We start from the raw sequence: 17,454 nt of genomic DNA, 5'->3' as shown, positions 1-17,454 counted from the left end.
CGGGGCGGAGGCACGAAGAAGCCAGGGACCTCGCTTGGCCCGGGAAGCCGGGAGCGGGAGGCGCCCTCCGGAGCAGCAAACCCAGCTGTGCTTTCAGAGCTGCAGGTGGACGGACAGACGGCGCCCGGGGGCGGGGGTGGGCAGGGCCTCTGGGTTCTGGGATGTTCTGTCTTGATCCGCGTGATTGTTACAGGGATGTGCCCACTTTACGAAAATTCACCAACCTGTCAACCAGTAACAGAAAGACATGTGTTCACATACAGTTATCACAGCGATATTTATAACAGGGAGAAGTCGGAAGCAGCAGAGGTGCGCCACGTCAGGGAACGTTTCTGTAGCAAATGACAGCAGGCCCGACACCCGGAGCACGCTTGACGTTCCGCATCAAAAATGACGTTTGAAAGAAAAATTTAACACAGAGCTAATAAAATAAAATAAAGAAGAATCTAAATTTAGTTTAAAAGTTTTAATTTAACGAACGGAACATTCTCAAGATATGATGTTAAGTAAAAATCATGCACAGGGGCTTCCCTGGTGGCGCAGTGGTTGAGAGGCCGCCTGCCGATGCGGGGGACACGGGTTCGTGCCCTGGTCCGGGAAGATCCCGTGGAGATGCCGTGGAGCGGCTGGGCCCGTGAGCCATGGCCACTGAGCCTGCGCGTCCGGAGCCAGTGCTCCGCAACGGGAGAGGCCACAGCAGTGAGAGGCCCGCGTACCGCAAAAAAAAAAAAAAAAATCATGCACAGACACTGACACGTCAAGTAGTGGGTGAGTGGGTGTCATACACATTTATAAAACTGTATAGCACAGTGAGAAAATTCTCCAATTTTCCTTACTCTAAGCATGTATTTGTTTTGTAATAAAAAGTTGTTAGGGCAAATGTGAGTGAAGAGACAGGGAGAGGAGAGTGCAGCCGGGAACGGGGGACCAGGCAATCAGCCAGAGAACTAAGTAAGCCATGCGTCCTGTCACAGGAGAGGATGTTCCTGTGGATGGAGAGCAGGGCCACCCGCAGTCTGTGTCCCGCTCGAAGTGGGAGGATGGCCCCCTGGACACCCGGAGGAGCAGTAGGGGCCTTGGCCGGGGTGGGGGGCGAGGTGAGAGCTCATGGCAGGGCAGGCAGGGCCTGCAGGCTCCGGAGGCCTTTGCCCGTAGAGACATAGGACCTGGTGGAGGGTTCCAGCTGGGGGGCGGGGGAGGGGGGGAGGGGCGGGGGCGGCAAGGCAATGGCTCTGAGCCCCCAGGAGAGCCCGTGGGGATGAGGACCCAGCCTGGAGGCCCCACCTGAAGCAGCTCTGGGCACCGGGCGCCATGGCCCCGCTCTCTGAGGACCTATTTAGAGCCCAGAGCTCGGGCCGGAGGCGCCAGGCGGCACCGAGCTCAGTGTGGACAGGGCTGCGGGCTGCTGCCAGGGCCCAGGGCTCCAGCTGGAAGGCGGTCAGGATGCCCCGCGTCCCCCCGCTGGCAGCGAGAGCTGGGGACAGAGGGCCCCTCCCGTCCTCCGCAGGGGGGGCTGTGGCCGGTGGGCGGGGCTCCGAGGGTGCGGAGGAGTCCTGCAGAGCCAGGCGGCTGTCCTACCATCGGGTCCCTCTCCCGGAGAGTCCGGTGTGCGCGGTGGGGGTGGGGGTGGGCGAGGCTCACCTGAGCCGCTGCCTTGGCGTTTGCACAGGGGGAGGGGCCGGCAGCGCCAGGGAGCAGCCCGGAGGGTCCACGGCGCCTCTGCAGATAAGGCATTAACAGTCTGGTGGACTCGCCCTCCAGATCTGCTGACGCTTCCTTTCGGCCCAGGTGCTCGGGGTGAGGTGCCAAAGGTTCCCTATAAAGTGCTGGGGCTCCGGCCCGTGGCCACTTACCCTCTGCTCCGGCCGCGCCTGAGGGACCCACCTGCGCCCGCCATGGTCAGGCTGCTGCTGCCCAACCCCGGCCTGGAGGCCCGGATCCCCACGCTGGCCGAGCTGGAGAGCCTGGAGAAGCAGGAGAGCAGCTCCCGGCCCAAGTGGGACAACAAGGCTCAGTACATGCTCACCTGCGTGGGCTTCTGCGTGGGCCTGGGCAACGTGTGGCGCTTCCCCTACCTGTGCCAGAGCCACGGCGGAGGTAGGCGGGGGGCGGGCGACGCACACGCCTCCGCCCCAGGCCCCACTGCGGCCTGGGGGCCGGCAAGCCCCTCGGCTCCGGGCGCGCCGGGCCGGCGCATCCAGGGCCTGTGCGTCAGGTGGGCCCCCATGCTCCAGCACCCTGGAGCCCTGCCCCGTTCCCAGACCTGGTCTGACCCGGGGGCGGGGGTCAGGGAGGAGCCGGCCGCTCCTCAGGGGAAGCCCCTCCTCTGAGCGTGGAAGGTGCTGGCCCGACGGGCAGTGACGCCGGCCCTTGGTGAGTCTAACTTGTAGGCACCGGGCTGAGCCCGCCCCGTGTGTCACCTTCCATGCCGGCCTGGGGTAGGGGAACGGGACCGGGGAGGAGGTCTGGGGCAGGTGCAGCGCTCACGGGACGGCCGAGAGCTGGCGGGTCGGATGCTCTGGGGATGCTCCTGCTTCTGTGGGCTCTTGAGCGCCCTCCAGTGGCCTGAGTCAGTTCTAACTCTGAGGAAGCTGCGGGCTCTCCCAGGCTTTGTGACACGAGTGTCCCCCAGAAGAGCAGACGTGGAGGTGGCCTCCCGGGGTCCCCGCAGTGCCGCCCCCAAGGGCTCGAGCTCCCGAGTGTCTGCGAGGGTGTGTCCTCTGAGCCTCTGGTCCAGGCTGCGCTTCCCTCTGTGCCTGGGGCCCCAGGGAGCCTGCGAGGTCAGGACCCCCAGCCTGAGTCCGGCCTGTTCTTGCCGGGCTCTCAGCGGCTTCAGTGAGGCTGGTGCCCCCCTCTGGAAGTTGCTGGTCACGGCCCCTGAAGGGCCGTCCTGGCGGAGGGTCCCAGCCTCGAGTCCAGCCCAGGGACAGGAGGTGGGCAGGGAGGAAGGGCTGAACGCTCCCTGTGCAGGTGGGCCCCGGGGGGCCCGGGATGGACCCACTTTGTGGGTGGAGGCCAGGGGTTTGTCCCTGAGAAGAGGGGGCTGGGACCCCAGAGCCGGGCAGGGACGCCCGGGAGGACCACGTGGGCAGCAGCTGCGAGGTCTTCAGTGAGAGTGACAGAGCAGAAACCGAGACCTCAGACTCCCAGGGAGCCTAGGCCCTTGGCTAGGAACAGCTCCCCGTGGGAGCAGCTGCACGCGGGCCAGGAGCCCGAGGGGCAGCGCGAGAGCGGCCTGCAGACCCCGCTGGCGGAGGCAGCTGGGCTCCCTCAGGCGGCCCCGCCCCTCCTCAGCTTGGGCGAGGGTGGAGGTCCAGCCCCTGGCACCCTGGGCGAGGCTGCCGCCCGCCCTGCCCCAGACAGGTCGGGACTCTGGTCCACCCGCCCCCCCGCCCCCGGAGGGCCTGACCACAGTCCTCTGGGCCAGCTCACAGGTCAGGAGCTGGGCGTCCTGTCCTCCACACCCGGGAGACGATCCCTGAGGACAAGGCAGCGGGTGGCCGGGGACCCATCAGGGTGACGTTCAGCCCCCGCAGAGCCAGCTAGGAGGGAGGGGGGTGGTTGTCCAGCTTGCGGAGAAAATGCCGCCTTTGAAGGTTCTTGACCTCCTCCCACACTGACCGTCCGTTCTGGCTTGGTGAAAACTTACTTTGTCTCCAGTTATTTCCAGGAGTTTTGGGTCATTCAAGAAGCAGACGATCTTTTACTTTACTTTAAACTTTATATTATGAAAAAAAGTAAATACAGAAAAGTAGAGGAAGCCACAGTAAAGACCCCCAGGCCCCCGGAAGCCACAGTAAAGACCCCCAGGCCCCCGGAAGCCACAGTAAAGACCCCCAGGCCCCCGGAAGCCACAGTAAAGACCCCAGGCCCCCGGAAGCCACAGTAAAGACCCCCCGGCCCCCGACCCAGGCTGAGCATCGGCAATGCTTTCCCGCTGTTTGCTGCGTGTGTGGCCACGTGCGCGCCGAGCGGCTGCTGCACGACCCTGGGGGACCGTGCAGTCACTGGCCTCTGGTTCTGGGTCTCCCGTGGGTCTCGGCATCTCCGCTAGCAGGGGGTGCGGGTGTGCAGCCCTCGCCTCCACCCTCCCGCGGGCTGGCCTGGCCTCCGCTCGCCTCTGCTCTGGGGTGAGTGTTTGCTGTTAGCAGAGAGCAGGGGTCTGTGACGCTGAAGGAGCTGTCCCCCTGCAGGCAGGCTCGTGGCTCCAGCCACAGAGGAGGAGCTAGTTGGCCCAGAGCAGCCCCCTGGGCGGGCGGGTGTGGGAGCCCCGGCTGTTTCAGCTCCCTGGGGCTTGGGAGGAACCTACTGCTTTTCTGGGCTTGGGGGGTGCAGGAAGCTGGCATCTCTCCCCACCCCCCTCCCCCACCCGTCCGCACCACTCCTCCCTCGACGCCTCAGGGTGGCCTCACTTCAGGAATCTCCTCCTTCGTCCTTTGTGCCCCTCCTTCCCAAGTCCCTGGTGAGCGTTCCGTGGGCTCCGCACGCATGGTTATATGTCCAGCCGGCAAGCGGGCAGTGCACCTGCTGCCTGTCTTCTGCTCTGACCAGGAGTCCGGCATCGGGCGCCACGCTTGCATTCAGCTCCCTGGTCCCCACGCCGCACCCCGCCCTCCCCCACGCCATCTGGGTTTCCAGGAGGTGGGCCCCCCCGGGGTGCCTGGATCGCCAGTCTCCCCACCCCGGCTCTGTCCACTCCCTCTGCAAAGGCCACCTCTGCCCGTCCAGCAGACCCGGGGCATACACGGGCTGGGTGCTCCCGCAGGGGACAGGGCCCGGGCGAGGAGGGCAGAGCAGGGCCCGCGGGAGTGCGGGGTCCCGGGTGGTCCCACTTCTGGGGTCGTGACCTCTAGGCCCTGGACAAACCCAGGCCTCCTCTCCACCCCCAGGCCCTCAGGGCAGCTGCTGTGCCCGCAGGGCGGTGCCTCGGGGCTCTGGCGTCCCCTGGCCTGGGGGACCTGGACGCCTTTCAGGGGTCCGCTCGGCCAGATGCTGACTGGGACCGCACAGACCAGCAGGGTGGACCAGGCCCGGGGAGGGCAGGACCCGCCCGCGTGGCTTGGGCCACTCCCGCAGGCTGGCTCCGCGGCAGCCGAGCAGTGTCTCCCGGGCACTAAGTCCAGATCACGGGACTGGCAGGGACGCAGGGCAGGCCCTGGGTGAGGGCGGGCGGTGGTGTCATTTGGGGAAATGGTGGGGGGACCCACGGCCCCTCCATGGGTGTCTGGGGAAGCGGGCAGTGCCCGGGGGAGGCTGGCCCTCAGCTGAGGCACCTGCTGCCCACCCCCAACACAAGCCCAGGCACGGGACCACCCCAAGTCCCCGGGCAAATCCTCGACACGGGAAGGGCAGCAGCCTCAGTTTCCACTTCGCTTTCCTCCTGGAAGCCGACTGAGGGTCTGCGATTATCCTTCATGATTAAACAAAAGTGAGGCGCCCCTGGGAGACTCCAAAGCTGAGAGGTACCCCGCACCCGAACCTGCGCCACGTGGGCCACTGCCAGGCCCTCTTCCGGCAGCTCCCTCCTCCCTCGTCCGGCAGCTCCCTCCTCCCTCTTCCGGCAGCTCCCTCCTCCCTCGTCTGGCGTCTGGCTTCCTGATTTTCGGAGAGAAACTCCATGTCGCTTTCCCGGAGCGGGGGTGGGGTGGGGTGGTGTTTACGTCTCCTGCCCCCGCGTCTCTCTCTGCATGTGTGTCCCTCCGTGGGGGCCGTCTCCGTCTCTGGGGACCTTTGGAACCATGCCGGGCACCAGGCACTTACGTGGCTTTCCACCCTCACTGAGACCCACAGCCCTCCTTCCTCTATCCCTCCGCCTCCTCCACACCTGCCCCCACAGAAGGGAAGCCCGTTTAAAAAGGGAAGATGCATATTCCCTGGAGCCTGAGTTTCTTGAGAGAAAAGAAGCCAAGAACCGCACATCCCTGGAAAGAACAAGGTGCAGAGTGCCTGCCTCTTGCTGGTGCTGCCAGGGCTGGGGGAACTGGGCAGGCGGACTGCACAGCATGGGCACACAGGAGGGCTCCCTCCACTGCACCTCCTCTGGGGGTGCAGTGGACATGTGCTGGTCCCACCCTCCCATCCTCTTGAAGCTCTGGTCCCCGAGGAACCTGTGGGAGGGAGAGGTGCCAGGACCACAGGCAGCAGGGGGGGCTTCCTGGAAGAAGTGTATCCAAGCGAGGTTTTCAAGGATGATTAGGAGTTTCCTGATGGAGGTGAAGGGGCAGGGAGACTGGGGGTGGGGGGTGAGTAAAAGTGGCCTCATGAGGGGAGGGGACGGGATTTGGAATCATGGGGTTGTTTTCTTCTTGGTAGTTCTGCCCAAAAGATTTTCAAATCAAGCTCCCAAGAAAACGTCAGATAGACAAATCTTATTTCAACTTTACCTTCACTGACAGAGGGATCGCAGGAGTCCCTGCCCTGAGCCTACGTCTTCGGCCGTGTCCCCAAACCCAGGGCAGCTCCCCTCCCCTCCCTCAGGGGATCCGTCTGCTGGGCCTTCTTTTCCTGGGGTCTTTCCTCGTGGTCACAGCCCACACCCCTTGCTTCCTGGCCCTCAGCCCCCTGGCAGCCCTGGAACCGGAAGAAGCCTGTCCCTGCAGCCCCAGGTTGGGAGAGAGTCTTGCGGCCCATGGCCCCTCAGCGTCCTGGCGTGGAGACCGAGGAAGGGCCACGGGGAGGGAGGAGGTGCCACTGGGCTCTGGGGCCTGTCCGCCCAACGTGAGGGCTCTGTGGAGGCAGACGGAGGAGGGAAAAAGAGAAAAGGCCGAGGGACTAACCCAGGAGCTAAAGGGAAAGCTGGGCTAGCAGAGACTGTGGGCCCCCCGCCCCTCCAAGTCCCTCTCGACACACACACGCACACGTGCGTGCTCAGCATGCATGTGCACACAGACACACACTCTCAAACACACCTGCACAAGGACACACTGCCGTGCACAAGGACACACATCCCTGTGCACGCTCACACCGAGTGTCCACACACATACGGACACGCCCACATGCTCACGCATACACACTCATTCACATGCCCGTGGGCGCACACACACTCACACACGTGTGAATGCACACGTGCATGCACTCACTGGCACACACAGTGCCAGGCCAGTGAGGACCTCTAGCTCAGGGTGTGACACGCACGCTGACCGGGAGGCCAGTGTGGGGAGGTGGTGGCCTGGCTGGGGTCTGGGAGACAACGGGGCAGAAGTGAAGAGTTTGAGATATCTGGGGGAGAACAGAGAATGAGCGTGCTGGAGAAAGGAGGCGGGGGCGGGGAGGACTAGGGGGAGAGGTGGGCGCAGGGGAGGCAGGGAGACGGGGGCTGCACAGACACTCCAGATGGGGTGTCACACCCAGGGTGAGGGGCAGATGCGGGGCACCCCCTCACTTGGTAGGTTCACAGCTGGACACCGGCCACTTGGGGCGGAGAGGTAGTGCCACAGAGCGAGCATCCCAGGGCAGTGCTGGCAGCCCCGGTGTCCTGGGAACCCAACCGCGCGACCCCATCGGGCTGGACCTGGATCCGCTCGTAAGTCCTGAAGCAGTCGTGTGTTTCCAATTCTTATCGCCCAGTTTCGGCTTTGAGCTTCGTCCCGATGAATGGTAACGGCCTTTGGTAACCACGATTGGCTAATCTCGGCTGTGTTGCGCTCGCCGCGGTGCCAGGCCGTGTGCACCTAGAATTTCCCCCGTTTTCCCCAGAGCCCGGTTCAGGGTGTTGGGAGCAGCTGGGGGGCCCGACCTGGATCAGGCCAGGGCGGCTGGTACAACCATGGCTTGGGGGCTGGGGGTGGTGGTGCTGAGGACGGAGCAGTGGGCAGGGGCGTCGCTGTGGGCCGGGTAGCAGAGCCCAGTGGGCGCACACGCACCGTGAAAGCAGGTGTCACCACGTCCCTGTCCTTCATTTACGCTCGGCGGATGTTCACGGGGCTCCTGGTCGGTGCCAGGCTGGACACCGGTGCCCGTCAGGGAGCAGGGCCGGCAGGTGCTGCGTCTGCTCCCGCACGTCCCCATGGCAGGGTCCCTGAGCCTGATTCAGATGCCCTCCTGCCCGATGTCCGGGTCAGCCTCTGAACCCCTGGCCTCTCCCCTCTGCCCTTCCCTACCTTTGCGTGAGGGTGCCACGTGTGTCCACACCCGCTGAGGGGTTCACCCTGGCACGTGCCCCTCCCCGGGCTCCACCTACACGTGGACACCATCCCTCGTCCTCTGGGGGCTGTGGCACAGACAGCGTCCTGCAGGGATGGCAGACAAGGGTGAGCCGGCCCCCGTTAGGAGGTGGCGTGAGCCCCGCCCACAGCAACACCGCTGGCCGTCACCACGGGCACTGTCGACGGCGATATCCTTTGTGTTTGTGACAAACGCCTGTGAAGGTGGCCTGTGCGGTCCAGCGAGCCGCCCCCTGACTGCACGCCGCCCCTCCCTCTCCAGGGGCGTTTATGATCCCTTTCCTCATTCTGCTGGTCCTGGAGGGGATCCCCCTGCTGCACCTGGAGTTCGCCATCGGGCAGCGGCTGCGGAAGGGGAGCGTGGGCGTCTGGAGCTCCATTCACCCGGCCCTCAAGGGCGTAGGTACGTGTCTGCACTCAGACTTGGGCGCCTGCCTGGGGTCCCGTGTTGGCAGCCAGCCCCACCCCGTCCTCCTTCCTTCCCTTCACGTTTCAGGGAGAGGAAGGTCCCGGGGCTCCACGGCCCCCACCCTGAGGCCTTTGCAAACCCTTCCTTAGAATCTCCTGGGGTGTGGCTGCAGGGTCCAGGCCACCAGGGGCTAACCGGGCAGCAGAGGACGTCCCGAGTCCCCAGGCGTGCAGGACCTGGGAGGGGCAGACATGTGGGGAGAGCGGAGCGCCCCACGGCCTGCCCAGAGCAGGGACCTGGAGGGACGCTGACCGCTGGGGGCTGCCCCCTGCTGTCTGGGGCCTCCGTCCACGCGCACGCAGTGGGCCAGGAGGCTCCCCCAGAGGTGACCTCCCCACCCCCCTCAGGCATCGCATCCATGTTCGTGTCCTTCATGGTGGGTCTCTACTACAACACCATCATCGCCTGGGTCATGTGGTACTTCTTCAACTCCTTCCAGGACCCCCTGCCGTGGAGCCAGTGCCCGCTCAACGCCAACCAGACAGGTGAGCCCGGGAGGACCTGGGGGGGGGAGGGGCGCCGGCCCGCGAGCAGCCGCCCTCGGATTCTCCAATGTTCGCGTGGTTGTAGCCCACGTTTGGCAAAAACCTGAGCACAGAAAGGGGTGGGACCTGCCCCGTGGGCTCCCTGGCCGCACTGGGACTGTTCAGGGCAACTTCCCGTCTCTGGGGATGGGGGCGGGGTGAGGGTGAGGGGAGGTCTGCCAGGATTAGACCACGCCCCCCTTGACAGGGTCTCTCTGTGGTTCCGTGAACCTGGGGGGCAATCAGGACCCTGGGACCCTGGGGCTCAGAGTGGCGAGAGTGTGTGAGGTTGAACAGAGCTGCTCGGTGTGGGCTCCGGCCTGGGACCCCCAAAGACTGGTGACCCCCGAATGGCTGAGTGCCGTGGGGTGGGGGTGGAGGGAGAAGGCAGGCAGTTGAGGCCCTGTGTGCACGCCACACGTGTGCAAGAGTGTGTGCACGTGTGTGCCTGTACCTGGGTTTGCATGCAAGTCCGTTTGGCATGTGCATATGCTAGTCATGTACACAAGTAGCACACGTGCACACGATCGCGTGCAAGCGTGCCCGCGTGCGCACACACCTGCTGGTACGTCGCGTGCATATTGTCTGTTGCGTGTGTCTGTGTGGGTGTGCACACACGTGTATGCCTGGGCACAGGCGCGCTGCACCCCTGGCATCAGTGCCCTGGGACCTGGGCCCGAGTTTCCTTCCTGGGGGTCCGTGCGCTCTGTGACCCACACTGACGCGGGTGCCCGTGCCAGGCTACGTGGAGGAGTGTGCCCGCAGCTCCTCCGTGGATTACTACTGGTACCGGGAGACCCTCAACGTGTCCACCTCCATCGACGACTCGGGCTCCGTGCAGTGGTGGATCCTGCTGTGCCTGACGTGCGCCTGGAGCGTGCTCTACGTGTGCACCATCCGCGGCATCGAGACCACCGGGAAGGTGCGGGGACGGCGGGCGCCCTGGGGGCGTCGGGGGGGCCACGCCCAAGCTGCGGGCACCCTGGGGGCGTCGGGGGGGCCACGCCCAAGCTGCGGGCACCCCTGGGGGCGTCGGGGGGGCCACGCCCAAGCTGCCGCCCCTTCAGCCCGCTCCGGGGGCCAGCCCCCGCGCGCCCTCTGTCCGGGAGGGCTTTGCCGGTCGCCCAGGCCCGCGCCACAGACTCGGTGCTGGACCAGGTGGCTCTCAAGCACATGTTTAAGAAGCCGAGTGGGGGAGTGACAGTGACGTCCGTCTGATTGGCAGAGCTAAACAGTAACCATGTTCACAACAGAACATAGAAACCAGAGAGGGAGGCTGGGGCCCAGGGCGCACGGAGGAGAGCAGCGCAGGTCCCACGTGGCCAGCCCTCCTCTTCGAGGCCGGGGCCCCCACCCCCGCTCCGGCCTCCTTCGTCCCACACCTGCCACCTCCCCAGGCAGTGTACGTCACGTCCACGCTGCCCTACGTCGTCCTGACCATCTTCCTGATCCGGGGCCTGACGCTGAAGGGAGCTTCCAGTGGCATTATCTTCCTCTTCACGCCCAACGTGAGTCCCCGCCGGCCACCGGCTGGCCTGGGCACCGCAGCGCCTGCCCGGTCCCAGGGTCCCTGCATGTGGGCCGGGCCTGTGCGGGTCATGGGCCGGCTCAGCTGCGGCTCTGGTGGAGGGTCATCAGCTGTCTCCTCGGGGCCGTTTTTCCCTCTGACCGCCGGCCGGTGGCCTCGGCCGTCACCTTGCCTCCAGGCTCCCGTCCCCCCTGGGCGCCCCTCCTGTGTCTCCCACGCCCCCGCATCAGCGGCGCACAGCCGAAGTGTCTGTTTGGCCGCAGGTCACCGAGTTGGCCAACCCAGTCACCTGGCTCGACGCGGGGGCCCAGGTCTTCTACTCCTTCTCGCTGGCCTTTGGGGGCCTCATCTCCTTCTCCAGCTACAACTCTGTCCAGTGAGTACGAGGGACAGAGGGTCCGTGGGCAGCAGGGTTGTCACTCCACCAGGTGTTCTGGTGCTCAGGGCCTCGGTCTCCGCATCGGACCTGCCGTGAGCGTGAAGTGAAGGGACGCGCGCTCTCCAGAGGCGCCGGTCCGAGCCTCCTGGATTGCGGTCGGCTGGGCCGTGAGCAGGCGGGCGGGACCTGCTTACCCGTTCGCCTCCCCTTTGTGCCTTGGCCCTTGTGGCAGCGAGCGCTGCTGCTACCCCCTCCGTCCCCCACCCCTCGGCATCCCGCACTGTCCACCCCAGACCGACACCCACACAGAAAGTACCAGAACCCCCAGGGCCTCCAGGGGAGCGCAGCGGTGTCTGCTCATCTCATAAGCACTTACGGAGTGCCCGCCCCCGCCTCCCACGCGCCAGGACCCATGCTCCTGGGTCCCGCGTCCATGCGTCCGGCAGAGGCACACCAGCACGGTGAGCTTCTGTCAGGTCGCAGGCAATGAGAGACTCGGAGAAAAGGAAGAACCGAGCGGGGCGAGGGGTCTGGAGCCGGGGGCTGGGCCAGCTTGGCGTCAGAGCGCGCTGGGGCTCCAGAACACGTGATCAAAGGCTCCGACGGCGGGTGGGTGCCGAGTGTGGTCGCCCAGGCCGAGGGTGCCGTGAGGCCCAGCGGATTGGCGGCGGGGGGTGGGGGGTAGTTGAGGGTGAAGATTCAGCTGCTTCCAGCCGCACACAGCCGCCCCCTTTAAAGCGCACAGTCCCGTGGCTTTTCGTGTGTTCATAGAGTCATGCAACGATTGCCGCTAATCCCAGAATATTTCCAACCCCCCCGAGAGAAAGCCCGCGCGGCTCAGCAGTCAGCGCCACGCCCTCCCCGGCCCCGGAACACTCAGCCGCTTTCTGCCCGGGGGTCAGCCCCTCCTGACATCTCACAGATGCGGCCTCTCCAGGCTCCGCCCTCTGTGTCTGGCTCCTCCCACTGAACTTGAGGCCCTTGGGGTTCGTCATGCTCCTTCCTTTCGTGGCTGAGTCGCCCTGAGGCCTGTGGACGGGCCACGCTGGGCTCCGTGTATCGTCCCTCGGCCGCCGGGCACCTGGTTGTGTCCACTTTCCGGCTGCTGTGAACGTTTGCGTCCAAGCTCCGTGTGCGCCTGTTCTGGCTCCCCACAGGTGTACCCCAAGGGGCAGGGCTGGCGGGCTGCAGGGCGGCTCGAGGTCTAAGCATCTGGGGAGCAGTTCTCCACCACGGCCCCCCCACCTCACAGCCCCCCCAGGGCCGTGCGCGGCCCTGGTCTCTCCACACCCTCACCCCCACCTGTCACTCAAATGTTTTGGTTCCGGCCGCCTCGGTGGGTGTGCCGTGGCGTCTCACTGTGGTTTGACTTGCATTTCCCTGGGGGCTCCTGATGGAAGCGCCTGGAAGGACGGTGTTGTCAGCCGCGGGGAGGGGGGAGGTCAGTGGTCATGTGCTGAGCTGAGGGAGGCTTCGGGTGTCCAGGTGGAGGGGGGCGTCCTCAGCCGTGAGGGCCTGCGGCCGGCAGAAGGGGTCCCGGCCAGGGGGTGGGGGACACCTGGCCCATGCCGCCTCTTTGAAGCCTCTGTGGCTGGTGGGCTGTAAGGTCCAGGCTGACCTGCCCGCGTGGGGCTGACGAGCCACCTGCCGAGCCCAGAGCAGACGCTGGCCCAGCAGAGACTTGAACACAGGCACCTCCAGCTCCAGCTCTGGGGTCCCCAGGGCTTGTGGGGGCACCGAGGGGCCACCAGGTCGCAGCAGGGCTTGGGGACCGTCACCTGGCATCGGGCGGGTTGTCCGAGAGCCCCGTTCCCCATCCATGCCCGGGGGCGGCTCCGTCCCAGGCTGGCCCGATGGCTCTGGCCGTCCCACTCGTGCCGGCGCGGGGTGGACACGGCGTCCCCGGGCCTGTGGCCACCGAAGCCGCTTTCGTCCGCAGCAACAACTGCGAGATGGACTCGGTCATCGTGTCTGTGATCAACGGCTTCACGTCCGTGTACGCGGCCACCGTGGTCTACTCCATCATCGGCTTCCGGGCCACCGAGCGCTTCGATGACTGCTTCAGCGCGTGAGTGGCCGGCTGGCGCCCGGGTGGCCGCTGCGTCCCCGCCCCTCGCCTCCGCCTCCAGGGAGCCCGCCCGGGGCTGGAGTCAGCCTCACTCTCTTTCCAGGAACATCTTGACACTCATCAATGGGTTCGACCTGCCCGAAGGCAACGTGACACAGGAGAACTTCGCTGAGATGCAGCAGTGGTGCAATGCCTCCAACCCCGCGGCCTACGCAGAGCTCAAGTTCCAGACGTGCGACATGAACACCTTCCTCTCGGAGGTAGGCACCTTGGGCCGCAAGGCAGGGCAGCGGGCACCTTGGGGGGACACCAAGCTTCCCCCGGGAGCTCAGTTCTGACAGACCCGTCCCCCTGCCACGTGCCAGCCCACCCTGCCCCTCCTGCCCCTTGGGCGCCGGGTCTAGGGCACCAGCGTCTGCTGGGCCACGAGCCCCAAGTGTGAGGCCCCAAGATGCAGAGGCAGGGACCCAAGGGCCTCCATGGGCCTGACCTCTCCATGGCCTCAGGTCAAACATACAGAAAGACCCCGTGGTCCATTTTTACTTTAATTTCTTCTGCAAAAAGGGCAGAGTCATTATAACTGTACTTTTTTTTTTTTTTTTTTTTTTTTTTTTTGCCGTACACGGGTCTCCACTGTTGTGGCCTCTCCTGTTGCGGAGCACAGGCTCCGGACGTGCAGGCTCAGCGGCCATGGCTCACAGGCCCAGCCGCTCTGCGGCATGTGGGATCTTCCCGGACCGGGGCACGAACCCGCGTCCCCTGCGTCGGCAGGCGGACTCTCAACCACTGCGCCACCAGGGAAGCCTATAACTGTACTTTTGAAATCACTCGACGGCCTGTGGCTGTCACGGTGCTGGGAAACCCTCGCCTGACGCACAAATGCTTTGAACACCAGCTCCAAGATTAGTGACGTTTTGTTCTGTGATGCTCACGGGCCAACGTTTACTAATTTTGTTTTTGCAATTTTCTTATTTGGAGCCACCCGACATCTCGGGGCACGTGGAGCATTGTGGGGGCCTGGCACGGTTTCTCTGGCGACAGCACAGTCTCGCCAGGAGTGGACACAGAGCAGAGGGTCCTCCCCCTGGCTCTCCCCTGGGAGCCCCGGGTGAGAGGGACGGAGTCACAGTGACCCCCTCCCCCGCCAAGAGACTGAATTTCCTTTCTTTTTAAAAAGCAACCTTATCGAGGTGTCAGTTCTCACCTGGAAGCTCTCCCGTGTCCAGCGCAGTTTGCAGGGTTTTAGTAAGTTTACGCCGTAAGTTCACGCAGTCCCGCACCCTGGACGTCCTCCGTCAGCAGAGCTCCTGTCCCCCTCCCCACGCCCTGGGCAGCGCAGACGTGCTTTTGTCTTTTCCACGGGGTCTGGGCTCTTAGACCCCCGGACGCGCTCCTCCGCGGTGTGGGCACCAGGCCACTGGTGACGACGCCCCTCAGCCTCCCACCGTTCTGCGTGGAGCTGAGTCCTCGTGTCCTGGGCCCTGGCGTAAATGCTGTTACGCTGCCTTGGGCGCCGGCTTCTGATGGGATCCCGGCCCTGCGTGGGTCCTGCGGGGGCTGCCGGCTCCCCGCTCAGTCCCTCCGAGCTCGGGTTTAAAATACGCTTAGGGCTAAAAGATGAGATCTGGTCGTTTCCCAGAATGGCTCCCGTCAGCCATATTCGCGTGGTGCTGGCTTGGCGGGCAGGGGGCCTTCTGACAACAGGGCCAGCCTGGCCCCTGGGTGACGCGCCTGCCGCACCCTGCAGGGTGTGGAGGGCACCGGGCTGGCGTTCATCGTGTTCACCGAGGCCATCACCAGGATGCCGGCGGCCCCGCTCTGGTCCGTGCTCTTCTTTATCATGCTGTTCTGTCTGGGCCTGTCGTCCATGTTCGGGAACATGGAGGGTGTGGTGGTGCCCCTGCAGGACCTCAACGTCATCCCTAAAAAGTGGCCCAAGGAGCTGCTTACAGGTAGGCTGGACCGGGGCCGGGGCCGTGCGGGCAGAGCTGGGAGGACCGACTCCGGGGGTCTCGGCCGTGGTGCAGATGTGGGGCCTGGGTCCCCGGCGGCCCGCTCTGCCCCGGCGACAATGGCTCTGCTGCGCCCCGCAGGCCTCATCTGCTTGGGGACGTACCTCCTCGCCTTAGTTTTCACGCTGAACTCCGGCCAGTACTGGCTGTCCCTGCTGGACAGGTACGCGGGCTCCATCCCCCTGCTCACTGTTGCCTTCTTCGAGATGTTCTCCGTTGTCTACGTGTACGGCATAGACAGGTAAGAGGGAAGGCGAAGGACCATCTCTAATGGCCAGGGGACATTCCCATCACGGGACAAAGGGATGCGTTCGGGGCAGGACAAGGGGCGGCAGGCCCGCGAAGACACGGGACCAAGCCTGCATCTCCCTTCCGGCCCGGCATGGTGTAGGCAGGGGCCTGGCCCTGGGAGGGCGACAGGGAGAGAAGAGGGGTCCCGCATGCATGCAAACCGCACCCCCTCCAGCCTCCGGATGCTCCCAGGCCCCAGGATAAGCGCTGGCAGCAGCGGAAGGAGATAGCACAGTCTCGGGGTGGGTGAGAGAAGCCAGGGTGGGTGCACAGGCAGGCCACTTGCTGCGGGTAGAGGGGCTTCCCCAGCACCCCACCTGTGGGGAGGGAGCTGGGTGTTTTATTCCAGCTCGGGCTGCACAGCCAGGGCTGCTCCCTGGGGTCTGGGGAGGGCTTCTCAGGCAGAGAAAGGCAGACAAGTGTGGCCTGGTCAGCCATCCCTTGGCCAGCCGTTCAGGGCATCGGGGATCGGTGGGGACCCAGAAGACGGTCCCTGGGCTCTTAGTAGGAGCTGGACTCACCACAGCTCCAGAAATAATCTGCTGGAAACCCATAGAGGGAGCCACCTTGGGACCCCTTCCCTGCACCCCCAAGAGCACGCGCGTGTGTAAGGACACACGTGCGGGGGGTTCACTCGCAACACAACTTGAACCAGCCTGGTGGCGCCGTGGGGAGACTGAGGCGCACTTGGGAGACCTGCTGTGTGTAGCATCAGCAGACGTCAGGGAGGGACGTGCGGATGGAAAGGTACGGATGTCACCGCATGTGTGATGCTGACCTTGCAGCAGGTGTGAAACTGTCTGAGAGAGCACATCCCTCTGTGAACAGCCGGAAGACTGTTGAAGCCAGACACTGGCCCCGGGCAGCTACCCTGTATGGCTGGCCTCGGGGAGGACGGGCCGAGCGGAAGCGTCCAGTCACGGGGCTCCTGGGCCCCACGGGGGACGAGGCCCGGGCGCCTGCGCTTCTCCAGCAGCATCCTCTGTGTTCGCCGGGCCCTGGACGGCTCATGTTTACGCTCTGCCCACTTTGCTCTGATTTCTGCAGATGACAAACGCATCTGTGCAGAAGGGCATTGGGCACAGGACAGGGGGAGATGCTGAGGTTCCCCAAGGTCAGGGCTGCTGCCATGCCAAGGAGGCTGAGGCAGAGGCTTTGACGGCTTCCCTCCTCCGTCCCCAGAAGTTCCGGCCCCCCTTTGCATCAGTGCCTGCCCGGGGCCACCTCTGACACGAGTCCACAGTCCAGCTGGGCAGTGGCACGGTGGGGCGGCGGGGGTTCTCAGAGGCTACAGATCGGCTTCTGCTGCGCCCACGGTGGTCCTCCTCGGGGAGGCGCATCTTTGCCCAGAGGATGTGACGGGTCAGGGTGCGGCGTGGCAGGACTGGGACCGTCTGTCTGGGGGTGGAGAGGCTGCCTGCCCTCCGCCGTCTTGGGATGAAAGGCATCTCGGTGTGCACCGGTGACAGCCCCCTCGGTCTCTGCTTCCAGGTTCAACAGGGACATCGAGTTCATGATTGGCCACAAGCCCAACATCTTCTGGCAGGTCACGTGGAGGGTGGTAAGCCCCCTGCTCATGCTGACCATCTTCCTGTTCTTCCTCGTGATCAGCGTCAACGAGGAGCTCGTGTACAGCGTCTGGAACCCGGCCTACGTGAGCCCTGGGCCTCCGGGGTGGGGCTGGGGGCCGGCTCCCCCTCCCTTCAGCCTGGAGGCCAGGAGGGAGTCACACGGGGGAGAGGGCATTTCGCCCCGAGGGAGGCCCCGGCTGCCTCGTCTGCTCACCCCAAGGTCGCTCTCTCTCTCCAGGAGGAATTTCCCAAATCCCAGAAAGTGAAGTACCCGAACTGGGTGTACGGCGTGGTGGTCGTCGTGGCCGGGGTGCCCTGCCTAGCCATCCCTGGCTTTGCCATCTACAAGCTCATCAGGAACCGCTTCCAGAGGGCAGGGGACCAGCAGGGGCTGGTTGGCGCGCAGTCCACGGTCTCGGTGAACGGGGACGTGAGGTCTTGAGTGGCCCC

General features: G+C 65.0%; 1 protein-coding gene across 1 annotated transcript; it reads left to right on the top strand.

Annotated features, from left to right (window-relative positions):
• Positions 1–1,895: 1,895 nt before the first annotated feature.
• SLC6A19 (solute carrier family 6 member 19) lies at positions 1,896–17,446 on the top strand (the record flags this gene model as incomplete). Its single annotated transcript, XM_082835307.1, has 12 exons — positions 1,896–2,097; positions 8,425–8,565; positions 8,979–9,116; positions 9,896–10,077; positions 10,553–10,663; positions 10,947–11,059; positions 13,002–13,130; positions 13,234–13,390; positions 14,878–15,082; positions 15,224–15,383; positions 16,925–17,087; positions 17,243–17,446. 12 exons carry the CDS (start codon positions 1,896–1,898, stop codon positions 17,444–17,446), a joined length of 1,905 nt encoding a protein of 634 aa, XP_082691433.1.
• Positions 17,447–17,454: the final 8 nt, after the last annotated feature.

The sequence above is a fragment of the Leucopleurus acutus genome (genome assembly GCF_964270905.1).
Source record: "Leucopleurus acutus genome assembly, chromosome: 3".
Lineage (NCBI taxonomy): Eukaryota > Metazoa > Chordata > Mammalia > Artiodactyla > Delphinidae > Leucopleurus > Leucopleurus acutus.
The sequence above is the reverse complement of the archived record's forward strand: the minus strand, read 5'-3'. Positions and strand labels throughout refer to the sequence as shown.